General features: G+C 48.5%; 1 protein-coding gene across 1 annotated transcript in view; it reads right to left on the bottom strand.

The window, feature by feature from the left end:
* Gabbr2 (gamma-aminobutyric acid type B receptor subunit 2) overlaps positions 1–27,921 on the bottom strand; it is a 324,986-nt gene that overhangs the window by 65,317 nt on the left and 231,748 nt on the right. Inside the window, exons 8-9 of the mRNA XM_048337731.1 lie at positions 10,658–10,718; positions 1,237–1,317 (exon numbers count right to left, since the gene is read on the bottom strand). Coding sequence (XP_048193688.1) covers positions 1,237–1,317; positions 10,658–10,718 — 142 coding nt within the window. The remainder of the gene's footprint in view (positions 1–1,236; positions 1,318–10,657; positions 10,719–27,921) is intronic.

The raw sequence follows: 27,921 nt of genomic DNA on the forward strand, positions 1-27,921 counted from the left end.
GTGCATACTAGGTAAGTGCTCTTCCACTGAGCTATACCCTGAGCCTCTCTTCTTTAATTTTGAAACCCCCAATCTTTATTCAGTAACTTCCTCATCTTCCTATCTTTTGAGTATCAGAGCAGACAGGCCTATCTTGGGGATCAGGACTCTGGTGGTTGGAATAGGCTGTGTTTCTTACAGGCTGTGAATTCTGAGCCAACTTCCTTCTGTACAAAGGAGGTAACAGGGCTTGCCCACCTACTTGCCAGGGTTCTCTCTTCTGTGAGGTAATGGGCAGGGTATATTTGGTGATGGTCCCTCACGTGGGGCGTGGAGGCTGCACTCACAAATCATGTTCTCAAAGCGGAACCTCACAGATCCACTGGGTTTGTAAGGTTATGATAAAGCCTAACAAAGGAACCATAGATCTCCTTAAGGAACAGTAGGCACGGAAAGCCAGCTTCCCATCTTCTGCTGACCTTGTGGAATTCAGGTAACTGAACCTGGGTTTCCGGATGTGGCAGCTTAATTCATTGTCATCCAGACACTAGGATGTCCATGCATGCATGCTTGCATCCATCCAACCATCCATCCCTACACCCACCCCCATCCATCTACTCATCCATTTACAAATCCATCCATCCATCCACCCATCCATTCATTCAGTTGATCAATCGTGAATTTTTTTTTTCATCAAATAGCACAAACCCTCTAACATGTGCCGGATCCTTAGCTAATGCCAGGAATTTCATCACATTAAATCCATAAAGGGGCTTGAGGTCCCATCATGGAGTAATTTCCATATAAAGTGACTATGGCCATGGAAGAGGCAGAGACAAAAGACTGTGGAAGCCAACTCTGCTGAGAGTCAATCAAGCTGCATAGAGGAAGTATTGTTGGACGTATCCTAGAAGCTGAGGAGGAATTTTGTAGCAGAACAGAGGTTTCCCTGGAAGAGCGGCAGGTGGAGAGGACATTCTGCCAATCCAATCAAACTTTTTTTTTCCCAGGGGAGGAGACAGAGCTAACTTCAGTTGGGCCATACTTTACGAGAAGTCCCCCTGTCCATGCTAGTTTCAACAATGTCTGTGAGCAGTGGCCTGTGCCGGGAGCCAGGCCCACGTGAGTAACATGCGAGTATACATGCAGGGATGTGCCCTCCACCCCATGATCCCCTGGCCTCTGACATTATCTGACAGTGTTCAGGCTTGGGAGTGACTGGGAGTGACCCTCCTCAGAGAAGCCTGCCTGCCTTACCTTGGAACCTGATGGTGTCATTGATGATCTCCAGTGTGTCGGCCACAGCGTTGTACTCGCCCACCTTCACCTCCCTGCTGTCTGTGGAGAGCAAGATGGTGGACCATTAGATGGGAGTATGGGTTTAGAGTTTGGGAGTCCCTGCCTGTTTTCTTGCAGGCTCTCCTCCTCTGTTACTCCCTCTAGTTAAGATCACAAAGCCTTTAACCAAATCTGGCTGAAAGCCCCTCATATACTATCTACTCAGCTGGGGGTCCATCCTGGCCTGTGTACCCCAAGATGGAGAGCCCATGCCTCCAACTAGACTCTCCTGTTCCCACATTCTTTCTGGTCAATGAGCTAAACTGTCTCCTGTGACAGCCCCCTCAGCTCTGCCCTCTGGACTGCGTGGATCCTTTCTGTTCCTTCGGCCCCAGGACAATGCCACAGTCTCAAGCTACAGACAGAGAATCCCTGCATTGGCAGCCCCAATGGCTTCTTCCAGCACTTCCATTCTGTTTGCACCCCCCCCCTCCCCAGGCCCCTCCTTGGGCCACATCTATAAGGCCACAGTGGTTCTGATGAGTGTGGACCCAAGGACTGGCCAGTGTGCGTTAGCATGATGTGGTGAGGAGCCAGTGGAGGAACCATGCGCTCCTCGTTTGGACACCAGCATCGGAATGCATCTTTCTGAGGCCACATGGCTCTGTGTGCCCTTGGAGCTCAGTGTCTCACTGTCTTTGGTTCCTTGCACACATGTTCAGTGTGTTTTCTTTTCTGTTTCCCTCCCTCCCTCCCTCCCTCCCTCCCTCCCTCCCTCCCTCCCTCCCTCCCTCCCTGCCTCCCTCCCTCCCTTCTCTTTTCCTTCCTTCTTTCCTTCCTTCCTTCCTTCCTTCCTTCCTTCCTTCCTTCCTTCCTTCCTTCCTTCCTTCCTTCCTTCCTTCCTTCCTTTTTGTCATGGGCCTTGAACTCAGGGCTTGGGCACTGTTCCTGAGCTTTTGTGTTCAAGGCTAGCTCTCTACCACTTGAGCCACAGTTCTATTTTTGGCTTTTGGGTGATTAATTAGAGATAAGTCTCGGGTACTTTCCTGCCCCAGTTGGCTCCCAGGCTGGCTTTGAACTGCAATCTTCAGATCTCAGCCTCCTGAGAAGCTTGGATTACAAGCGTGAGCCACCAGTGCCTGGAAGGATGAGGCTGCAGAGCCTCTAAGATAGTGGGGCTGGTGGAAGGTGGGCAGGACACTAGGGACATTACCCTTGGGCAAGATGAATGTTGCCCTGGCATGAATGAGACACTTGACAGAGCTGAACAGACATCAGCACCAAACCACTTAAAATTTTTTTTTTTAAATGAAGCAATTTACATTGGGTATTCTGTTTAGCAACAACAGACTTAATACAGGGAGTCCAATCTGGGCTCTTTATTCCCTTGTTCAGTGGCACCCCACTCCCCCCACCCCAAGGTCTGATGTAGATATCTCAGTTCCATCTCACCGATGGAGCAGAATTGGTGTGGCTTTACCCAGCCCCCACCCCACTCCCAGCACCAGGGACAGAGTCTAGCTCCAAACCCTGAGCATTTCTCACAACCTGTGCTCTTCCCGACAGGGAGTGTCAGGATGGGGTCCCTGTGAGGTGACAGTTCTGTGCCAATCTGCCCATTGTGCGGGCCACCACCTGTGTCTCTTGAATATAACAGCTACAGAGGTTGAGGGGTCCTATGGTTCCCTCACAGGATGCAATGGGTCCCCGAGTTGCAGACCCCAACCAGCAAAGATGCCTAGAGTTCATGAAAGAATTCCAAGGAGCCCAAGGAGATGGCAGGCAGCCTGGCTCTGGCCTCGAGGCAGACTCTTCCCCATGGAAACACAGGTGAACAGCTGGGCCTTGATAAGCACTCAGCAAATGGAGCAGGAGTCCCCTAGGTCACATTGCTGCTGCCTTCCTTCCACCATGAGGAGACCAAGGCTGTACAAAGTCACTTCTTCTGTTCCCAAAGACCTCCTGCCATTGGGCGGAGGGGGCACCACACTGTGCAGGCAGCTGTCACCTGCCTGGGTCACCTGACTCCTAAATGTCACATTAGCACACTCTTGCCAGGGGCTCCAGCATCCTTGCCTTGGGCTTTTGAAGTCCTTAGCTCCACCAATGCCTTAGTCAGCCCCTGCAGCTCGGAGGAGGTGGTCCTGATTTATTTATTTGGCGTGGGGAGGCAGCACATAAAATATGCAGGCTGATGGGAATAGACCATGAGGAGTCAGGAAGTTTCCTAGCTGCCTCCCCACTGTGCCCCCTGCTACATGGCCCTCCTTCTGACTCACGCGCCCTGCTGCGGCTACCATCCCATAGCACCGAAATAATCATCACCATCATTTCTCCCTGGAGGCAGAACCTGGAAGCTTCCACATTTAATGCTTATGGTAAAGTGTGAACAGGCCTCATTTCTCTAGTCTGCTGAGAAGGGAAGGTCCTCCAACAGGAAGTGGCACTGTGGTGTGGTGTGCACTCACTACACACGTGTGTGTGCACGCGCGCGCACACACACACACAGTCACTGCTCAGAACCACATGCTAGGGGACAAGCAAATGGGGCCCTAAATGTGGGTCCCCTGGTCCTGAAGACTGTGAACTTTTACCACTGATGCAGAGCAGGCTGCTTGTCATCTAGCCACATTTATTGAATGCTTACTATATGCTAGCCCAGGCCAAGATATTGCATCATAAAGAATCTCTCAAATGCAGCCCCATAGGTGGGGGTGTGTGGGGGAAGTTAAAATGATTACCACACTGGTAATCACTTTGGGCAGTTCTGGGTTTGAACTCAAGGCCTTATGCATGTTTGGCTTGATTGTATGGCTGGTATTCTATTGCTTGAGCCATATCTCCAGCCTTATTTATGTGTGTGTGTGGCATGCGCACGTGTGTGCGCACACGCATGTACCAGACTTGGGCTTGAACTCAGAGTCTTGGTGCTGTCCCTGAGCTTCTTTGCTCAAGACTCTACCACGTGGGCCAAAGCTCTACTTCCAGCTGTTTGGGTGATTAATTGGAGATAAGAGTCTCACAAACTTTTCTGTCTGAACTGGCTTCAAACCGTGATCCTCAGATCTCAGCCTCATGAGTAGCTAGGATTATAGGTGTGAGCCACCAGTGCCCAGCTCACTCTTACTTTTTTGCTGGTTAATTTAAGATGAAGCCTTACAGACTTTTCTGTCCAGGCTGGTCTTGAGCTGAGATCCTCTGTATTTTAGCCTCCTGAGTAATGAGAAGTACAGACATGAGCCACAGGCCCCCAGCCCTGCCATATTCTTGACAGAGATGACCATGTACATAATGGATGCTGAAGAGAAGCTATACAAAGCTGCCTACTTAATTGTTTCATTCACTCATTTGACAAAAATTCTTGAGTACTTGTTTTGTGTTAGGATCTGTGCTGGGGGCTAGAGAGACAAAGATTTAAAAGTAAACTGTGTTCAGCATGGTCGTATACACTTGTAATTCCAGCACCTGGGAAGTTGAGGCAGGAGGAATGTCTAAGTCCCTCTAAGTCCCCAGGCCACTTTGATCTTGTTTCAAGACAGGGTCTTATTAAGTTGCACAGGCTGGCTTTGAACTTGTGATCCTCCTGTCTCAGCTTGAGAATCTGGGATGACAGGCATACACAACTCTCAGCTCCCCTTCTATTCTTACATTTGTCCATCTGGGTGGTCATGGAGACAGGCTCCCAGTGCTTTCAGCTTTCAACCCTTGAGCTGAATCATGTCAACACCAGCTGCTTCTCCAGATCTAGACCCAAGCTGGCAGATCAGAGTTCACAGACCAGGGTCTCCGTGTGCAGTCTGGAAAGAGGATGCAGGTAGGAGACTCTCAGGGGGAGAGGCTGCAGCACTGAGCCTGTCACTGGCTGACTCCTTGTCCCCAGGCCCTGTTGCAGGGCCCTGGCTCACTGTGGGTCCCTTTCTCTGTGCCTCACTTTCTCCAGCTACAGGTTGCATGGAGGGGCTGCAGTGGTTCTCAGCCTTGATGGGGGCCTTTAAGTCACCTGGAAACTTCTAGAAAACATAAGATGTCTGGGTCCCAGCAGACCCTCTCTATTAGAAAACAGGGTAATAAGAGGTCCTGGGGGCATTATTTTCTAAGAATAATCTTGGCTCCTTCTCAAAGTGAAAAAATAGGTGGTGCTCTCTTTAAAAGGCATATTCTTTATTTCTGGTTTTCTGTCTTCCTTGGGCTTCCTAGAAGGGATGCCCTAGGTCATGAGGGCTGGGTGGTGTCTAGACTAGGGACAGCCTCTTGGTTCCAAAGAGTCTGCTTTCACCTGTGGTTTCCATTGCTGCTGACCCACAACCCTGCTGAGAAACCTGATGCTCGGGGGAACACATCTCCACTCCTAATTAGGCCTTTCAGCAAGACAGGCTTTCCAGACCTGAGGCTGGGTGGAAGAAGGTGCAACGGAAAAGGACATTTGAAACCAGCCCCGCGAGAGCCTCCAACTAAGATCAAACTAGCTATGGAAGTTTTCTCCTGGCTTCTGGTAAATTATCTTCCTGCTTTATCAGTGTTGGCGTTTGGCCAGAGAGATTAGGAGCCCCCTGGGGGATAGGGACTGTATCTTATTCAACTTGCCTTTTCCCAGAGGACTCAGCGAAGCCCCCTGCAGATGCTCAGGAAATGTGCCCCGAAGAGAAGCATGCCCGCTATCCTGAAGCCAGAGCGGTAATTAATGATTGCCAATGGGGAGGAGCCTCTGGTTTGCTAGGTATGTTCCGAATGACAATTTTGTCACCAGAGCCATGTAAGACGCCATCCTTCACAATCAGGTGCCAGAGACACAGGACTCCAGCCTGCATCCTTTACATCTCTCTGAGTGGTATGAACTCCCAGCCCCCATCACTCTGAGATTCTCACAAACAGGCTTAATGAAGGCAGGCGGTGTGGTGCAGCAGATGCTGCAGGCATTCTCTGAGAACTACAGAACAAGACTCTAATCATGGCTCTGCTCTTCTTCCTTCCCTCACAGATGCAGAACTCTGGTTAGACTTTAGCAGTAACTGCTTGTTTCTCTTAAGGAAGGAGGAAGAGGATGAGAGGAGGAGGAGGAGGAGGAGCCAATTCTCTGGCATTCACCCTCAATTACACATGGCTCCAGGAACAGTGGTGGTGGCTAAGGGAGAAGTAGGGGACCTAGAGGTGGCCTGCCTTACCTACTGCCCTGGGTAGCACCCCAGAATAGCAGGGGCCAGAGAAAAAGGGAAGAATATTCATTAGGTGTTTGGGTGATGAACCTAAGACTCCCTTGGTGGGGGAAATCTGGGAGGCAGGAAAGGGAAAGAAGGGAGTCTGTACACTGGGTATGACTGATCAGGTAGGTGTCTTTATGGGTAGCTGGGGCTCAAGGCTACTTGGGCTCTTGTGGGCCTCTGGGAGCAGAGAATGATGAGGGTGGTGGGATGTTAACTCTGGGCTTCCCAGGAATAATTCCCTGGACATCTGGTCCGCTCCTCCCACAGGTGGGATGTGCAGAGGCTCCTAGAGAGACACTGCTTGACTTGTTTTGGGATCCTTGAGCACCCAGAGAACAACGGGGGTGTGTGTGTGTCAATAGTGGCACCCACCACACCTCCCTCTGGGATGGCCCTGCTGAGGGGCAGGTAGGCTTCTTAACTCCCCAGCCCCAAGGGTGGGGCAGTTCTGTTTACCTGGCACTCCAAAGTCTCCATTAAAGCAAAAACATTTTTTTGCAGCCTGGACCAATGGCCAGTGTGAGTGTGCTTTAACAGCACATTGCTAGGTGTGCTGCCTCGAGGTTACCAGTAACCACGGGGAAAATGGAAAGATCCCCATATTTCCATGAGCTAGGCATCCTTAGTTTTGGGTCCATACTTAAACTAACAGATTTGGCAAGCATGAACAGCAGCCAGCTTGCTTATCCCTAACACAGCCTGGGGAAGGCAAAGTTGGCAGGTGCCGTACCACCCGCCAGAAGGGAGAAGGAAGGCTTAGGAAGCAAGGTGACTCTCCCCAGGATTTCACTGCTACGTGAGCAGGAGCCATAACCAACACTGAGTTCTCTTGATTCCCAATCAATTCACTCAATGTTACTGCCAGGAGCTGAGCCTGGTGCCGACCAATCCCACAGCCTGAGAATCAAGGAGTAGAGAAGGACCATGGCTTTCTGGTTCACATGTGGGCTTCTCCCTACAGCTGCCTCCGATTCCCAACCCTTTTTGTGTTTTATTTTTACAAAGGAGTGAGTACAGCTTCTTACAAAATACTTGCTCCACTGTGGAGAAGCATTGGGAAGGCCCTGGGACTTCATACAAATGAGGAGCCAGCGAGTATCTCAGGAGGTCTGCAGGGGGAGAGGGCAGGGCCAGGCTCCTAGCCCGAGTGCTTGGGTGTGAGCTGAGGGTCAGCTCTGGACAGGGAGCCTTGCTGCCCTCTGGGGTCAGCGTGGCCAGGGGACCCACTGCTCCTGGGTTCCCTCTGAGAAAGAGAGGGAAGCAGAAGCCAAGGAGACAGAAGCAGACGAGACAGAGGGGGTATGAAGGGCTGGACAAAAAAACATCAAAACAAAACAAAACACATGTTTCTTCATGTGGAGGCCTTAACCTTAGGGCTATCAACCTTCTGGAAGGTTCTAGAAGACAGAATCAGGACTGGCCCCTTTATAAGGAGGGAAGGCATGAATGCCTGGTCTCAGAGATCAGAGCCTGGCTCAATCTTGGCCTTAGTTTCCCCTCTGACATGAAAGGATATCTGGGAGCAGTTCCAGCTTGGCTAGCCCAGGCTAGCCCAAGTGACCCAGTGCTTTCTATCACGATGGACCAAGCACCTCAGAAACCCTCTGAACTTCAAGTATCAGCTGCTATGCTGGCATATACACATTCCCTGAATTCTAGTGGCTTCTTTTAGTCTCCAAAGAACACCCAATGCAGTAAAGTAAGTCAGGTCCAGAGACACAAAGGAGCCAGGTTTGCCTTTATATGTAAAAGCTAGATTTAGCTTACAAACTCATAAGCAAATGTGTTGAGGTGGTATGCAAGTGCATACAAATGTGTTAACTGAAATACAGCAGATTCAAATAGTATAGTTCCTTAGAAAGCCCAAATCAAAGTTAAGGAAAATAAACATCAGGAAGTAGGTACTCAAGATGAGTTGGGATGGGCCCAAGGAGAAAGAGGTGGACAAACGAAGAAGAGAAGTGGGGGAAAATGCAGAATAGGAATCTAACGCATATTCTGCAAAATTAAGAAGAGTGAGAAACGGGGTGGATGGGGAGGGATAGGGGGAATTTTTTTTTCAAAATTTTATTATCAAACTGATGTACAGAGAGGTTACAGTTTCATACGTTAGTCACTGGATATATTTCTTGTACTGTTTGTTACCTTGTCCCTCATACCCCCCTCCCTCCTCCCGGGATAGGGGGAATTTTGAAAGGGGTGACATTGATCAAGATACATTCACAAATTGCTTTGCTAAATAGCAACTCTTTTGTACAAAAATGTATAGATTTAAAAAAAAAAGAACATCTGATGCTTCTATCAGGCACCAGGACCAGCGTCCATTCTATGAAGAGGTAACAGTAGCATCTGAAGGCACTGCGATGGCAGTCAATAAGAGCTGGACACAGATTTGAGGGAGATAAGGGGAGCATGTGTAGGTGTGGGGGTGTCCATGTGGATATAGTGGAGGCCAGGCCCAGCCTTGCCTCTGACCAGCCATTGATCCCTGGGAAACACTCCCCTTCCCTGCATCTCAGCTTCCCCATTTTTGCCATGAAGTAATGAGATGACTCATCTTTAAGGCCTTACACTATCTGACATCCTGCATTAGCAATAAATGTGTGTTGCGTGTGTGTGCGTGTGTATATATATTTGGGGTGGGGGTGCTATCAACCCCAGATATAAACAAAAAGGTCCCAGATGTCAGTGCACCAAGAAAAGCTAGCCTTGTTTCAGAACTGTCTCATAACTTTGACAAAGTGCTTGTTATAATCGCAACTTACTGGGCAAAAACGCAAGGCGCGTATCTATGGGTGGTATCTGGCTTTGTTCTTTCCACATTCTAAGAAGGGAGGTAGGATGAAGTCAATCACGGCTCGGAGAGGGCAAGCCACTTGCCTGATGTGCTACAGAAAACTCCAGTGTGGGGAGCACTGACTCTCTATTTCTTTGCACTGCTTGCTATACATAGCCAGAGACTCCTAAATCCACAGCCACAGGAACTGGAGTCTACATACCCAACACATGGGAAAAAGGCAATAAACCTGGCATGCACTGGTAGCTAAGATAGGCCAATCCATATTTTATAAAATAGTCTCCTAGAATGATATAATTTGAGAACTGAAAATGTGACAAGAGAATTTAGTTACAATCATTCAAAAAAAAAAAAAAGTAAGTATCTTTGCCAGGATGCTTACTTTGTTCAACCCATGAAGAAATAAGACTTAACAAATGGGAAAATAATTACATTTGCCTAAAATGACATCTTTTGTGCATGCCAAGAAAACTGACATGCGTTTCAATTACCTGCCAAGGGAAGACAAATGGGTGAACCTACAAGAACGGCATTCTAGGTGACAATGCTGGAAAACACTTCCCCCATTCATCCGGAGCCTGGTGGGATTTGTCTCAATGAATACGAATAAGTTGCTTTCATTCCTTGCTTTCCCAAGATGACGCTGGGGTCTGCTTACAGTGAGCCAGCACATACAGCACAGCCCTCCTGTCTGGAATTTGGACCACGTGACTGATGACTGAACTCTGATATATCCCTGACCTAATGCAACACACTAAATCTATGCAAGGATCAGCACAAAACCATCCACTGTGCAGGCAGCTTTGCAATGATCAGAGAAAGAACACAGGCTAGACTGGGAGGGAAAGGGTCCTCAGGGTTACTGTGAGAAGTTTCAGGTATGGCCACAGTATGACCATGGCGTCTTAGAAAGCCCTGATCTAGTAGAAATGTACACTGAAGTATTTATAGATTGAAATGAGCTAATGTCTATGTGAGCTTCTATAAAATAGGACAGCGAGAAGTCAGGGGATGGGGTAAGCAGACTTAACACAAGCTCAGGAGAACCAGGATAATGGCTTGCGCTAGGCGAAGGTGTCACAGCTATGCTGATCTCTCTAAGTCAGTGTCTGTGGAAAACTTCCATAATCAACCCAACAACAAAGCCAGGCTTCTTAACATATTGCAGCTGTCTTGCTGCCCTCCCTCTTGCCCTGAATCTCTCAGTCCTGTGGGCAGGTGGAGTGGCCTGACCACATGCTCTCATATGTTCCCGAGAAGCATTTCCTATGGACTCTTGCTTGTGCCTTCTGGAATCTCAGGTCACACTTGGATTTCTTGTCGATGTCTTTTATCACAGCAAACACCACATCCTTGACTACAAATGCCATCAACAAGAAAGAATAAATATGGAGAAGCCTACCTTGAAATTGAGTAAATTTAATGGTCCCCATTCTCTCCCCATTCCGGAACACAACTTGACCCTAAACACAAAGCAAAACAAACAGACAAGAAGAAAAGAGAAATGCCACGTTAGCCCAAACACCATGGAGCTCACTGGAATCATTACCTCTAAAATGTCATCATTTAATACTAGAGAAAAATAGACTCTCATTACATGGCTGATGCAAAAAATCAAACTAATTATTATTTAAAAAAATTAGTTGTGACTTCATCTGGTGTGTGAGGTGACACAGAAATCAATAATGGAACAATCACACGGGAATTAAAGCCATGATAAGATCATCATTATTCTTGTGACTGTTTATCAAACACCCATGTGTCCTCTGTTATCAAGGGGACAGGCCTTAGGGAAGAGCGAGGCAGAGTCAGGCACTGGAGGCTGGCCCTGTGACCCCTAGAAGAGTATGGGGCTTTGCTGAGGCCACGTGGCTTAAGACCCAGAAGGGCGTTGGAGGTTAGCATTGCTGATTGTGGACTGAGAGTGCTTTGTAAGATTACTTTTCCTGAATGGTGACATCAGCCCCAATTATAGCAGGGCTATGGTGTAGCACAAAATTAAGTTTCTAGAGTTAGCAAGACCTGACTACTGTCATAGGCAGCTGAGTATCCTTTATTAGATGGTGCCATCTCGTGCATCTAAGTCTTGCTGGCTAAATACACCAAGAACTTAGAGGGAAGGTCATCTCTTTTTGCCTATTTGTGGTTCACTGAGAATTCTACCACCACGCAAGGCAATGATTAGCTTAGGCAGAAAGGGAACGATAGCCACCTTACACATCAAGAAACAGGCTGAGCAAGGCAATGCACTCCTACAAGGTCATGGTGAGGCTGGGATTTAAATCCCAGCTTTATTCTAAATGCCCATGCTATTTCACTCCAGCAGGTTGTGGCTGACTCGCAGAAAAATTCCTCCTAATCTTCCCCGGGGTTGTAAAATTAGCAAAAGAAATTGTTTGAAAGGCCTCTTGATTTTCTCTTAGAGCCACATACTCACACCACCAGGACAGAGCCTCCACAGCACTCCCACCACATCGATCCCACTCTGAGTCATTCTTGGGAGAAAAGCTCAAGAGAACATTGCCAGAGGTGAGGAACATCTGGCCCTTGGGCAGTCTAAGGCCTGCCTGAGAAATCATTTGGTGCATGATGGGACAGAAATATATGCTCCTCCTGGATGCTGGATGCCCGAGGCATCTGCCTGTATTGAGAAAGAGAGAGCGAGAGAGAGAGCGAGAGCGAGAGAGAGCGAGCGAGCGAGCGAGAGAGAGAGAGAATGCGTGGGGCTAGAACTCAGGGCCCCCAAGGCCTGTATGTTGTCCCTTAGCTTTTTCCTCAAAGTTGCTGCTCTACCACTTGAGCCACAATTCCACCTCCAACGTTCTGGTGATTAATTGGTTAAAAGAGATTCTCATGTCCTCTCCTGCCTGCACTGGCTTCAAATCATGATCCTCAGATCTCAACTCCCTAAGTAGCTAGGATTATAGGTGGGAGCCCCTGGCACAAGGCTTTGTATTGATCATTTTGTATGGCCCTTGAATGATGTTATACATATCCAAATGGCTCCTGGAAAAAAAAAACCCAGAAGATTTCTTATCTCTGTGTGAATCCCCAAAGTGTATGAGGCCCTGAGGCTCTCAGAGCAAGGAGACCCAAACCTGCACTCCGAAGGAGAAACACCTCCCAAGGCCATTCTGACACCTTTTCAAGTCCTGAAGACAGCTGTGAGTAGCACCCTCTGAAGCTGACACCCAAGAATTCTATATTCAGTGCTGGTAAGTATTTCCCCAGCCTGCAAAGACACCTCAAGGGAAGGTGTGATTTGATTTCTAGAAATGATTGGAAATCGCAGAACACCTTTAAGAAGCTCACTTGGATGCAAATGGACCACTTAGCCAGGAGCCAGGAGTGGAAAGAATACAAGCATCCACAAAGAGGACCTTTTTTTTTTTTTTTACACCGAATTCACTAATGTCTTGCCACACTTGGAAGAATTCTTAAGACTACTAGGTTTACAATGTGAAAAATTGTGCAGAGTCTTTGTGAGTGAAATAGCAAGTGTATGGAAGGGTGTCCAAACCTAGATGGAACAACAGGAGACTGAGGAGAAGGGGTAGGGTAAGGAGCAATCTAGGTTTTCTTTTGTGTGTGTGTGTGTGTGTGTGTGTGTGTGTGTGTGTGATCTTGAACTCAAGTGCTGTCCCTGAGCTATTGTGCTCAAGGCTTGAGCTCCTACCACTTGAGTCATAGTGTCACTTCTAGTTTTCTAGTGACTAATTGAAGATAAAAGTCGCACAGCCTTTCCTGCCCAGGCTGGCTTTGAAACACAGTCTTCAGGTCTCAGCGTCCTGAGTTGCTAGGATTGCAGGCTTGAGCCACCAGTGCCCAGCTACTAAAACCAGTTTTATTTTACTGACAACACCAACTTTTTGCCAACAAGTCTCAGGTCCCCTTCATCTCTCAGGCAAGGCAGTAGAAGGGAGGCCAGAGTTGGAGTTCCATAGATCTGGATTTCGTCTCCTCTCACTGAGTTCCTGATCATCTCTGAATTACGGGCCTAACATGGCATAGCTGAGATAACAGGTGCGCAGTAAATGGCTGCAATCATTTTTATTTAAACACTTGTAATAGCGAGGAGCAAAAATGAAAAGAGATAAGGCACCAGGAAGCTCACTAGCTTCTGGGAAGAGCTGGCAAAGGGATAAACCAGAGTATCTTCCATGGATCAAGTCCCCAGCATCCCTACCAACTGTGGGTCCTTCTTGCCCTAGGAGGAAGGGGTGTCTGTGACTCTGGCGACTGGTGTCAATGGGAAGACAGTGGGTAACTGGCTCTACTGGGGTTCTGTAACCAGAGGGCCTCAAAGCCCAGTGAAGCCACCTTGTTACCTGATAGTCCATTGGGTCTGACAGATGAAGCCCCCTCTGCTACTCTGGTTACTGCTAACTGGACAGGGGACCACAGACCCAGCCAAGGCAACCTTGATGGGATTGGCATGACATGGCCATGTGCCCATGAAGAAGGTACTTAGCATGCATTAGTTACAGAAGGGCAACTGCATTGTGATACATCCAGGCATGCTTGCAGGCAATGTACCCTGTCAGCCTCCTCCCCTCTGTTTGTCTCCCTTATTCTCCCCATCCCACGAACAGAGTTTTCAGTGAAGTGTCCAGTCAGGTGCTGGTGCCTTGTGGAGGCTGAGCTCCAAAGAAGCAGCTTTACAGCCAGCCTGGGCAAAAATACTGTGAGGCTCTTAATAAAAATTATTATCTTGAGGTAATTATACAAGAGAGTTATATTCAATGCATCAGCTTGTGGATACAGTGCTTCTTGAACCACATTACCCATTGCATCCGTGAGACTTTTATCTCCAATTAACTACCAAAAAGCCAGAAGTGGAGCTGTGGCTCAAATAGTACAGTGCCAGCCCAAAGTCAAAAGGCTAAGGGACAGGGCCCAGGCCTTGAATTCAAGCCCCAGCACCAGTGTCAAACATAAAGAAGAAAAGAGTGTGTCTGTCTAGTAGCTGCCCTCCCTATTAGAAGACAACACACACAAGACAGCACCACAATACAAATATGTATCTACTCTGTGTCAGGTCCTTTTTCACTTCTGAGACAAAGTCTCACTATACTGATTAAGCTGATGCCAAACTCAGGCTCCAGGGATCCTGTGCTCTCTGCCTCCTGATTAGCTGAGATGCCAGGTGTGTGCCACCACGCCCAGCCCAGGTACTCTTGTACCTGGTACAAGACCTGGTACTGATTCCTGCTCTAGGAGAGGTTTGCATTTGATTGAGAAGGGAGAACAAAGCCATGCCATCCGTCTGTGAATAAAGAACTTCCATCAGCGTGGAAGGCTGTGAGGACAATGAAAGAGAGAAGAAGGCTGATTTAATTGTGTTGTCAGTTAAGACTTCACTCAGAAAGAAACATGAGAGCTGAGGCCTGAGGGTGGTAGGCAGGAGAGGGTCCAGCCTAAGGAAAGAGCCAGGCTTCAGTAGGAAAGGGTTTATAGTGTTGAACAGGAAGAGCGACCCCATGGTGCTGTGGTGACAGCACGCAATGAGGGAGCCCGGCAATGCAGGGTAGGCAGTAGGCAGGGCCAGCTGATATTGTATCTGGAGATCTTGACGGGGGTCTGGAGATGTTTTCAATGTCATGACCAGACATGGGGTGGCGCCAGGTCAAACAAAGCAGTCCCAAGATCTAGCTGAAGAGTTGAGAAGCTTTCTCTGGTAGTAGTGATGGCCAGGGCTGTCCTGCCTGGGAACAGATCTGGCATAGCCAAGAGGCTGGGAGCCACAGTCCTGGGGCTTCTGTGAGCTTTGCACGCCGTAGTGCGGCTGAGCTGGCCAAGGTCAGAGGTCACCACTGAGGTTAGAGGTCACTGCCCACTTCAGCCTGGTGGTCCAAACACCACGGAAGGGTTTCTTCCTGCACATGACTGGAGTGCAGTCTGCCTGTGAACCATGGGTTTGCTTTGGGAGATGTGCTCACCTGAGGGATTTCATGTTGGCTGTGGGAAGGGACAGAGAGACCTGCTCCGACAGCTCACAGCGGGGCATTTAGGCCCTCAACACCTGACACACAAGGCCTTGTCAGGCCCAGAGGACGGAAGTGGATCCATCCCTGGTGCTGGCAGGATGGGTGCTCCCTGCCTCCCTGGGCCCTCCTCTCAGGACAGCCTTGGGCACAGGAGGGCTAACAGGGCCTTTTGAAGCATGGCAGTTAGACTGTGGGTCAGGATGTCTATCACAGACAGAGTGCATCCTGCAGGCTTGAAGGAGAAGCTTGTCCTGAGTCCCAGAGAGACAGCAGGATGTCAAGGAGACAGAGCAAATAATTGGGCACAGCTACCCTGGTGTTCTGCAAAGGTGAGAAATAGTCTTTGTGCCTATGTGTCCTCCTGGGCTAGAGGAGAGGCCGTGTTTTTGCCTTCTATTTAAAAGGTTCTCTTGCACTGAAAGTTCTTTTGATAAGCTGTAGCCTTTGCTGTGGGAGCTGAGAGCGGGAGTGGGCGGGGAAGTGTGTGCCCACTGCCACCTCTGCGGCAATGGCGGACGAGCGATAATCAGCGAGCGCAAAGGGCCAAGCAGTGGCCACCCACACAGCAAGAGACGCCCAAAGCAGAGGCTGGGTGCTGTGAAGAAGGTAGGGATCCCGGGAATGGTGAGGGTGAGCTAGGGGAAGTGGGCTCCAACTCCCTTTCTTTCCTTCAGTTCTAATCCCAGAGCCAGGCTCCTTGGGAATAAGTGCCCCAGCAACAGAGGAATAATGAAGTGCACTGTGGTGCAGATGCATGGTGGAGTATGAAAGCCCAGGCGTCTAGTCAATGAGTGAGGTTGAGTCCTCTGATCTGCCAGGCTGGTGCGAGGCATGTGCTAGATTAAAGACTGGGCAAAGCTAGATGGCAGGGAGTTTGCAGTCTGGCAGAGGAGAGACATTAAATAATAACTATAAACTGGATGCTGGTGGCTCATGCCTGTAATCCTAGCAACTCAGGAGACTGAGATCTGAGGATCACAGTCCAAAGCTAGCAGAAAAGTCTGTGAGACTCTGATCTCCAATAAATCACCAAAAAAGCTGGAAGTCGATCTGTGGCTCAAGTGCTAGAGTGCTAGCCTTGAGCACAAAAGCTCAGAAACAGTGCCCTGGCCCAGAATTCAAGTCTTAGGACCAGTAAAAAAAACAAGAAAAAAAAAAACCCCAACAAGAACAACTACAGAAATAAACATCAAATCACAAACTGGGAAGAGGGGCATCCTAAGTGTGCGTAAAGGTCCTGGGCAGGAAAGAGGTTGGGAAGTCAGAGCATGTAAAGCAATGCCAGGGGGTCTGGAGTGATAACTGAGGAGGTGAGCAGGAATGTAATGCCAAACCTTCCAGGTCTTATCAAGGACATTGGGCTTAATTTTGAACACAGGGGGAGCCACGGAAGGGATTTTAGTTAAGGAATGGCTTGAGCTAAGGTACACAGATTTGACCATGGTATTCTATAAGTTATATAAGCTTGTGCCAGATGCTGGCTAGCTGTTCCCTGGTTCCACTTTTCCTTCTGGCACACAGCGAGATCCCAGCTTCTCTGTGAGATGAGGCTACGTGATAGTTACAGCCAATGGCGAGTGGGCAGGAGTGACACAGTACTCTAGGCCAGGTACTGGCAACCTATCACAAGGTCAGCATCCTTACCTTCCCACCTGTCAGCCAGATCCACTGGCTGCTGTTTCAGAGCAAGGACGGAGGAGCCTAGAGCGCAAACGTCACCGGCAAGCCCAGGAGCCAGCCAGAGCCATCCACTCTGATAAATTGTCCACTAAAATTCTGAGGTTGTTTTGTTATAGTAGCTAGCGTTATCTAATAATGAACGAGAAAAGCACACATAAGGCTAAAACTTATGCATACAGTATGTCCAAGAGTATGTAAAGATGACTTCTAAGTTAGTCCTGGGGTGTATGATCATAACTTCATTTGGATTTTATTTATTTATCTTTGGTGCGGGTCCTGGGGCTTGAACTCAGGACCTGAGAGCGGTCCCTTAGCTTTTCTGTTCAAGGTTAGTATGCTAGCTACAACGTGAACCACAGCTCCACTTCTGGCTGTTTTAGTAGTTAACTGAAGATGAGACTCACAGACTTTCCTGCCCAGGCTGGCTTTAAACCATGATCTTCAGGTATCAGCCTCCTGAGTAGGTAGGATGACAGGCATGATTCACCAGCACCCAGCTGCATTGGACTTTTCAGTGAATACTTTCTAATAATGTATAATGAGAAGGCTATTCTAATTATTCTAATAACAAGAAGACTTTGTTAAGGGCATTGTTGTTGGAAGTGATATTGTAAGGAGACATCTTTTTTTTTCCCTCAAGGCAAGAAAAATAGCAACATCATCATCAACAAAATAATGCACCCTCCTGAAATCAATTAATTTTTACGGACAGCTTAGAGTTCATCTGAACAGGAGTCAGCACAAATGTAAGCACATTTTCTCTCTCCTCAGGAGGAGGAAGCACGGGAAGAAGTAGCTGGAAGAAAGGCTCACATGCAAAATATCCTGGGCCACTTCCGAGGAACAGGCTCCTGGGCCAAGTCCCTTAACAGAGATGTGACCACCTAATGGAGTGACCCACCTAACAAAGATGGTCATCGTCACTCAATTTTGTGTGTGTGTGTGTGTGTGTGTGTGTGTGTGTGTGTGTGTGTGTGTATGTGTCCCACACTGAGGCTTGTACTCAGGGCTTCAAGCTCTCATTTGGCTTTTTTGCTTAAGACTGGTGCTCTACCACTCGAGACAAGCTTCTACTTCTAGATTTTGGGGTAGTTAACTGGAGAATGGAGTCTCATGGACTTTCCTGCCTGGCCTGGCTTTGAAATATGATTCTCAGACCTCACTATCCTGAGGAACGAGAACTCCGGGTGTGAGCCTCCAGCACCCTGCTTCACTTGACTTTGAGTTCTGCTCAAGTGTGGTTGCATTATCAAAGACTCCCCTGGCCCTCAGAATTCTCCTGCATTAATAAAGTCTCAGCTCCTGTAGGATGGAGCTTACATCTCCACCTTCATTTTACGGATGACAAGACTGAGGGCAGAATTTGCCTCTGGTCACATGGTGACAGCAGACCTGCCTCACCCCAAATATGTCCAGCTCAAGCTCTCATTCCAAACGACAACCTGACCTCCCCTTTGTAAGCCCCAGACAGTGCTCAGAATATGAGCTCTTTGTAAAGTGCTGGCCCCAGCTTTCTGATTAGCTTAGAACGAATCTACCCACACCGAATCTGCATAGTCAGCAGAGGGCCCCTGGCTGGACCCACTAGTGGTAGTACGGTGGCCCAGTTTCAGGTAAGTAGGAGATGAGGAACGCTTTGAAGATGTGATGCTGAACATCATCAGAGGCCTCCTCCCAGGGCTCTACCTCCACTCCCTCTTGCCTGGTCACTTTCTGATGCAAGCTTGCCTCTACAACTAGCAGTACTTAATTTTTGCTTGACTGTTTGTTCTATTTTTGTTAAGTAGATTAGTCTCCACTAGGAAAACCAACTTGCTGACCAGTGGACCTGGAAGTCTGACACATGCAATTTGCAATCTGTTGGAATCTTTGCCTTCCCCTCCCCCACCAAGGGTGGGCTGTGGACTGGCTTGGAAGGAGGGGTGGGGATCAAACTAGGCAGCTGGCACACCAGCTGTCCTTCTGAGGCGAGGGGCTCAGCTGCAGGAGGAAGGGGCCAGCAGAGAGAGCGAGGTACCCACACAGACTATGGGGAAGAGGAGATTCTCAGGATGTAGTGGCTCACAAGACAGGTGACCCAGAAAGGGCGCTGCCCTTCCCAGGGGCTTCAGTGACTTCCATTATAGTCTCTCTAGGGTGCAAGGTCTGTTTGTATTATCTGGAATAGTTGTAACTCTTTTGAACATCTAACTTAACAAAATGAATACCAGGAAGCTGAAATATGTATTGTCCAGAGGGATGGAGTGTGTGTGTGTGTGTGTGTGTGTGTGTGTGTGTGTGTGTGTGTGTGAGACAGGGATGGGGAGGGAGGGGCCAAGGGGAACAAACAAATGGAGAAAGGCTGGCACACACTATGCAAGGTATATATATGGAAATGGAGCCAGGTAACTTGAGGGGATGGGTGGGGTCAGCAAAGATGGGGGAGAATGCTGGAAGGGGGGTGACATTGATGGAGACACATTGTGTTTGTAACTAACATGTTGGATTGAACCCCCTTTGCACAACTACTTGAAGATAACAAATCAACAAACAAAAAAAATGAAAAGAGGGGTGAGTCTTGGTGTGGAAAAGACTAGGCTTAGTGTCTTGGCACAGGAAATCATCTTGGTAGACCTGGCAGGCAGGAGCCGGTGTAGACTGGCAAGGCCAGCCACCTGCCAGAGACTACAGGCTGGAGTTTTGAGACGGGAGGGACCCCAGGGGGCTCGGAAGCGAAGAGAGACCACCATGACTTGAAGATGCCCTAAACTAGAAGCAGCTAAGTTCCAAGTTGAAGTGTTCAATTCCATTCAGTCTTTGTTGAGACCCCCCTCCCCTGAAGTCTCTGTGATTGTGGCATGTTTTCTTCTGGTGTGGGTGTAGGGCTGCATTTCTGCCATGGACTGACTGGTGCGGCCCAGGGTAGAGGAAAATGGAAGTGGTTGTGCAACTGTCCAGGTTCTGAATGACGTCAGCCAGAACCTGGGGTCTGGAAGCTCCCACCCTACCAACCCCACTTAGCCCAGAATCTGAAGAAGATTCTTGTTTTAGTGGTACTGAAGTTTGAACTGAGTGCTTGCTAGGCAAGCAGAAAGCACTCTATCTCTAGAGCCACGTCTCCTAATCCTTTTGCTTTTACGTATTTTTTTCCCCCCAATATGGTTTTATGATTCTGCCTGGACTTCACTCAGACCACAGTCCTCCTCCTTACAGCCTCCTGTGCAGCAAGGAGCCTGGCCCTGAAGAATCTCAAGTTAGTTGTGAGCCGCCTGAAATGAAGGGAGGGAGTTTCTTGACAACCTTTCCAGGCTCCCACTGCTGGCGTATGGCAGGAGAGTCTTCCATCTCAGGAACTCTACAGCTTGCAAGTCTGGGATAGAGCCGGTGGGCATGGAGATGCAGGGGAGACAAGGACAAAAAGGGCTTTTGAGCACCTAGGGATGCCCCTGCCCTTGATATCCCCACTTCCTGGCCCACCTGAATGTGTTTGGAGAGTCCCCATGCCCACGCCAGCCCTGTGATCATCCGCAGCCCAGATGGAGCCCCTCCTCGCCATCACTGGGGCCTCATCTGACTCAGTCCCTGCACCCTGGCTGTTGTAAATCTGTTTGCCAGGCAAGAGCAAAGGCCTGTGCAGGGCTTAGGAGAGGAACGTGCTGGAATTCCACAGTGTGTGCCAGGATTGATTGTTCATTGGCTGAACACCTGCTGCACCAGGCCTAGGCCAGGATAAACAACTCTAAAAGCTCAGCCCGGCTCTGGGAAGCCCTGCTCTGGTGCAAGGACAGGCTTATGGTTAGATACCCACAGTCTAGTGGCAGAGGGCCCTGATTGGTGGAGAGGCTTGGCTGGGTGTTGGGGAGAGCATCTATACTAGCCAGGCTTCTGGGAAAGAAGGTGTCTCTCCAAGGAGATCAAAAGGGCTAGGAGGAGCTGACCAGTCCAGGGAAAGGCAGGAGTGGTGGGCTTTTACCAGGCAGACAAAGCAGCTGAGGCAGAGGCCTGCAGGAGAGAAGGCAGGCATCTTGGAAAGCAGAAATAGTTCTAGGTGGCTGGGTTCGCTGAAGAGAGAAAGCGAGAGCCTCCTTTCCAAAGCATAACCCTTGAGACCAAAGATGAACTTGATCACATCCGTATTGCACAACAAAAAGGACATGCAAGGCAAAGACAACAGAGTCAGCAGCATGGGAGGTGAGGTTTGTTTTTTTTTAAGATCTGAAACCAACACGGTCTCCAGAGGAGACACACAACTCCTGAAATCAACCATTCCAAGATGGCAGTCTCCCAGGAAAGCAAGCGACTTAGAACAGGGAGACCCAAGAATCTCTCGATATTGTCAGATAATAGAGCAAAGTAATGGAAGGTGATGTCACCTCCTATCTATGAGATGGCACAATGACAGATACAGATGATTGCAGGTGCTGGAGGAGGGGAGAGGCCGGGGGCCTCCTCACGAGATGTGGCGAGATGTCACAGGAGCAGCCATCCTGGGCAGCAGCTGGCACTGCTAATTAGGCATCGGCAAGTCCTGTGACCCAGAATTCCCCTCCCGCTTACAGCCCTAAGAAATTCACAGAAGGGGACATTTGGCAGGTTTCCTGCAGCTCTCTCTCTCTCTCTCTCTCTCTCTCTCTCTCTCTCTCTCTCTCTCTCTCTGTGTATGTGTGTAAAAAGAGAGGAGAAAGCACCCAGGTAGTAGACTAGATGTAATAGAAGAATGGATCTTACAAACACCTTACTTCATTAAACAAGAAAGAAAATTTTATATATATATATATATATATATATATATATATATATATATATGAGAATACATTTACACAATCTGAAAACAGTCAGATGTGGTGGTAGGCTGAGGCTGAAGGACCACAAGTTCTAGGTCGGCCTTGGCTACACAGCTGAGACCATGTTCTAAGAATGCAGGGCAGTACTGCTAACTACTCAGGAGGCTGAGATCTGAAGACTGCAGCTCAAGATCCAGGCAAGAAAGTCCGTGACACTCATATATCCATTTAATCACCAAAGAGCTAGAAGAAGGGCAGTGGCTCAAGTGGTGGAACACCAACCTTGAGTGTAAAAGCTAAAGGACAGTGCCTAGGCCCTGAGTTCATGTCCCAGTATAGATACACATTAAACACCCCCAAAAATGCAAAGCCAAATGAAGAGGCAACTGCAATAATAATGCACTTTTTGCAAGACCACAGATAAATGAAAAGATACAGGTAGATCCATCAGAATGCCTAGCAAGGGGAATGGGAGCAGGAAATGGGGAGGAAAAGGGATGAGTGAATGAAACACAGCTTGGCTTTCCCTGGATCAGTGGTGCTGGTGATTAGGACTAACCTGTTCTCTGCACCTGGAGGACGAGGGGAGACAATACAAAGAGAATCTAGACTTTTCCTGAAGGCCAGGGGCTCCAGTGGTGGTCAAGGGGCTTTGTGCTTGGCTCACCTGCGGGAATCTCTGGCACAGTCATTTGTGACACATTCATTCATCACACCATCGGGGCCCATCTCCTCTGGGCCAGGCACTTGGCTGAGCTCTAGGGGGTCTATGGTGCTCTGTAGGGATGGGCATATCTGGCTCTGGCTCAACTGCAGGGCCAAGTATTGTTAAGGGAGGCTGCAGTCCTCAGCCACTCTAGTCGAGGCTAGGAAGGCTTGTGGGAGAAAGGCGGCACGGTATGGAGGAAGAAAGGGAACTAGTTAAAAGAACTTGGGTGTGTGTGTTATGTTCAAAACAGAATCTCAAATCCTCCTTTTGTACCAAGCTCCATAAAGAATGGTTTGATGAATGGATGAGCAAATGGAGAGGAAACGCACAGGGCGGTGGGGTGCTCAGGGGCTGGTGTAGGATGGGGTCGAGAGGAGGTGACATGCTTGGAATCCCAGGCTCTGTGGCATGGAGAGCCTTCTGCTGGCCACAGGGGCCCATGGGCAAGGTCTGAGTGAGAGCATCCCTCCACAGGACATGCTCAGGCAGATACCACCTTACCTCACCCAGCCTTGTCCCCGAAGGGGATGTACCACATGTCCAGAATGGGGGCCCAGAGTGCGGGCTAGGGCACTGAAATGACAACCAGGAGACCCGGGAGGGGTCCTGGCCGTGTATCCTGCTTCATCCATTTTTAAAATATAAAAGCTGTGTGTGACTTTGTACAGTGCTTGCTCTCTCTTTGTGTACAGGGTCCGTCTGAAGTTCTCTCCATTGTCCCACTTCAGAGTCACCAGAGCCAGAGAGACTTGAACTCTCCTCCCCACAAGCCACACCTCGGCCACATGCCCTTCCTCCTCCAGCTAGACTGCGGCTCAGAGCTCGGCCCCACCGAGGTCTACCCACTGGCCAATCGGCAGGACGTTGCAACCATCACCACACTGCCTCCATTACAGTTGCTACTACTCCTGCATTGCCTCCATTACAGTTGCTACCACTCCCAGGGTTGGGCCAGGAAGCCGAGCCTGGGTTGTAACCTCACCTCCATGGGCATGGGGGTGGGTGGGGCACCGGACCAGTTTCCTTTTTGGGGGAGGCAGGAGACTTTGAGGACTGCAGGATGCCCCAGGCTTGGGAGACCTTAATTCTCAAAACAGCTGCCCAATGGCTAAGGTCATTAACTATGGCTTACTGAAGCAGCTTGTCAGAAGCCAGTTGATGGAATTACTAGATTTGAGGATGAATAGGGATTTTTTTTTTTTGCCGGGGGGGGGGGGGTACATTGTAGAAAGCACTGCAGAATGGTGTATGCCACAAGGATCAGATTCCTGTAGGGGATTGATGGTGGCTAGGTGGATTAAACCATCACCACACATAGCTTACTAAGGACGCTGCATGCTTCAGTGAGAATCTAGGTCATGGAGTTATCACATACCCATCAGCCTGTAAGTATACAAACACACATCAGCCTATAAGCACACACACACACACACACACACACGTACATATGGATGTACACATTCATACGCATGTACAGAACCCCTGCATCCTTCACACATTGACACCCTCAGTGTACTGATGTCACATTTTACTGATGATCAGTTACAACAGTAATGAACTACACCTATCCTAGGACCCAAGACTTTTCCAAGGGGGCCTGTACCTCGTATTAGCCAAACTCCTACATAATTTTCTACATATTCAAGGTAAGTTACACAATATATTAAACTGGACCATAACCAGCAGGGATCCAACTTAGATCTGAGGCACTGTGAAAGAAGATCAGAACAGCAGGTCTTCTGGGTTCGGATATGGAGGCCCATTTAAGGTGGACTGGGACAGACTGGGCAGGGTATTGACACTGAGAGCCAGCATGTGCCAGCACTGTGACAGGAAATGGCATGGATCATTCTCATGACCATCTCAGGAAATTAGTGACAGTGCACCCATTGTACAGATAAGAAAACTAAGACCCAGGGCAAATGTGCAAAGTCGGATTAGAAAGCAGTTAACATTTTTCTGTCTGGACTTCCCTCCCTCCCTCCCTCCCTCCCTCCCTCCCTCCCTCCCTCCCTCCCTCCCTCCCTCCTTCCCTCCCTCCCTCTCTCCCTTCCTCCCTCCCTCCCTCCCTTCTTTCCATCTGTGCTTTTTCTTCCTTCTTCCTTTCCTTCCTCTTTCCTTTCTTCCATCCCTCCTTCCTTCCTTCTTTGTCCCTTTTAAACTGAGGCCTGAGGTAACCTATATTCACTACAGAACATGTAGAAATAAAAGATGAAAGAACTCCATCCAGAGACAAGTGCTGATAACATTTGTAGAGTACACCCATCTAGCTTTCATATACTTAAATTTTTTTAAAAAATCAAATGAGGTTTACCATACAAACCTCTTTATAACCAACCCAGTTTTTTCACTGATCAAACTATCTTATAAGGAATCTTCTATGCCCCTTGTTACTCTACACCATTCATTTTTAATGGATGCAAATAACTCTATTGTCTGTATGTATCATCGAAGCTAGCCAGGCCAGCCCACTGAATATTTAGGCTACTGACAGCTGTTCCTTTGCCCTACCCTGTTTTGAGCTCTGATTGGCTGCCATTCCTCCTATCATGCTTGCTTCCTGAGGAAAACCTTCTGCCAACAAATTTTGGCCAGAGGTAGTAAGTTTGAGCCTTATTTCTAGAACACATTTAACTCCTTTGACTACCAAATCTTTGAGTTTTCAAAAGCCTATCTGTTCTTTGGGGTCCAGCCCAATTGGCTAGTCCTGGATGTCTATGCCAATTGCCTGGGAGGGCCTTCCATGTTTAAAGAAGTGGCCAATAGAAAGATCATGCAAGGGAACTGGGAATGTGGTTTAGTAGTAAAGTGCTTGCCTAGCATGCATGAAGTCCTGGGTTCCGTTCCTCAGTACCATGTACACAGAAAGAGCTGGAAGTGGTGCTCTGGCTCAAGTGATAGAGTGCTAGCCTTGAGCCAAAAGAAGCCAGTGATAGTGCTCAGGACCCAGGACTGGCAAATAAATAAATAAATAGAAAGAAAGATCACTTAAGTCCTCCTCTCTTCTTCCTCATGTCACTCTATCTAATCCAACAGTCACATTCAAACAGAAGAAGAGGGGCTGGGTACTGGTAGCTCATGCCATAATCCTAGCTACTCAGGAGGCTAAGATCCGAGAATTGCGTTTGGAAGCCAGCCCAGGCAGGAAAGTCTGCGAGACTCTAATCTCCAATAAATTACTCAGAAAAAGCTGGAAGTAACACTGGGGCTCAAGTGGCAGAGTGCTAGCCTTGAGCACAAAAAAGGTCAGAGACAACACCCAGCCCTGAGTTCAAGCCCCAGGACTGGTGCGCGTGGCACACACACAAACATACACACATGCACACAATCATTTTACACTATTTTTGAGACAGTCTTGCTATGTAGCTCAGGCTGGCCTTCAACTTGAGATCCCTCTGACTCAGCCTCCAGACAATCTGGAATTACAGGTATATGCACCTGGCTCAGATATTTTAGTCTTTTTATTTTGTCCTAAGTCTGAAGCTCAGTGTACATTTTGTACTTTTGGCTTGGCCATATTTCAAATGCCCCTGAATAGGGCTGCCGGTAAAGACACACCATGTGGGAGCAGACTGTGCAGTGCAGGGCAGGGCAGCCCTGCTGTCCCCGTGTTCTCAGTGTGCTCGCAGAGCCAGGCATGAATGTAGCAATCACCATGAGAAGTGTTCACCGTAAAGACTTGCTTTCTCCTGTTGGCTAAGCCAAAATGAATAAGTAGCAGAGGATGAAGATGAGGTTTGGCTTGCTTTCCTCCACCACGGCCTTCAGTTTATTATGTGCCTTTCTTATTCATTTACCTTCTGAGCCTGTAGGGAAGGGCCTCGGTCATCCGTTTCCATTCTCAGCCGAGAACACACAGATTAGGGACCTGGGGAACAGTGTGTAAACCTAGGCCTGAGGATTCCAAGTCCAATGTCACTCCTGCCGCACCGAGATGCCTTTCCCAGCAAGCTAAAAGGAGGCACCCAGATGAAATAACGTCACTTCAGTTTTGCCCAGCATTTTGTTGAAATGCGTTTGGAATCTTTTCTGCAACCAGAACATCTCTCAAAGGAAGAAAACTAGTTCATCACAGTAATCAAGTCTGTCACACAGGATGTGTGATGATGTTTGAAAATATAATCCTATGAACATCAGAACTGACAACTCTGAAACATCTCTAGGCTAAATCTGCTAATCACAGTCTTTAGCATTCAGGTTGGCACTTTGCATGGGCTGCTGCCATCCATTTCTCAGTAGAGATGCCCTAACAAGGAACTTCCTCAAAGAGGACCTGGGCAGAGGACAAGTTTTAATGAGGCCCAGTTCCTGAAAGGATGAGGTGTGAGTGAAGAAGAAAGGCATGAGATGAAACATGTAGTTCTGAGTCAGATGACAAGATGGGGCCTCGCATCAGGAAATGCAGCAAGAACTAGAGGTCAGGCTTTGTACAGAAAAGGAGTCATGACACTGGGTCAAACCCTCTGAGATTAGAATAAAGAAGACACCTGAGATCACCTCTTGTAGCCTGGCTGTTCGCTCACCTACTCTCTCAGTCTCCCACTCATCCGCCCACCAACTCAATCACCCATTCATCTATGTCGACCCACCCATCTATCAATCCATCCACCCACCAACATATCTACCTACCCACACAAATGTTCATCCAACCATCCATCTACCCACATACCCTCCTAGCCACTCAGCCACCCAACTAGTTACTCATATACCCATCTTGCCTCACCTACTTTACCTGCCCATTCAACCATTCATCTGTATCAGCCACTTACCCACAGGCTGATACATCCATCTGTCCATCCATCTATCCATTCGCATACCTATCTAAATAGCTAATTGGTCACCCAACTACGTACTCACACAACTATGTACTGCCCCTCCACTGGTTTATTCATCCATCCATTCATTTATTGATATCCCTTCCTCGTCCCTCCCTCCCTTCTTCCCTTTACCAAGTCTTTTCTGTCTGTCTACCATGTGGAATACCCTGAAGACATGGAAAAGTAGGGGCAGAGCAGTGACAAAATACCTCTGGTGCACCTGTTCATTGACTCTCAGTGGAGCCTCCCCGCTGGGGCCCTGGTAATAGAAGCTTCTGTTGGGAAGCGAACCATGAACTTGAAGTCCAAGTCCTTTCAAGAGAGGGATGGTGGCAAGGATTTCCACAGTCCCAAAGCCAGGTCTCGTGTCCACAGCAGGCAGTGTCATGCACCGCAGCCTGGCTCCTGTCTGTCTAACCGACACCCACCTCCTGGTCCAGCACCAATTTTTCATGACTAAAAAAACAGACATGAGGCAAAAGGGAATTAAACAAAGGCGAGGAACATACCAGAGAAGCCTCGAGCAGGTAAAAGCAGGGTCATGTTTGCTCCTTAGCTAACTATACAGCTGGCCGAGGAAATCAATGTCTGCTGTTGATGGTCCTCACCCTCCCTCTCCTCCCCGCTCTCTCCTGATACAAGCCTAAACCTTTCACTGGCATAGCCACAGTGGCTTTGAAGCTCAAGTAAGGAGAAAGCACAAAGGAGGT

This window comes from Perognathus longimembris, chromosome 1, assembly GCF_023159225.1.
Source record: "Perognathus longimembris pacificus isolate PPM17 chromosome 1, ASM2315922v1, whole genome shotgun sequence".
In the NCBI taxonomy this organism is placed as follows: Eukaryota; Metazoa; Chordata; class Mammalia; order Rodentia; family Heteromyidae; genus Perognathus; species Perognathus longimembris.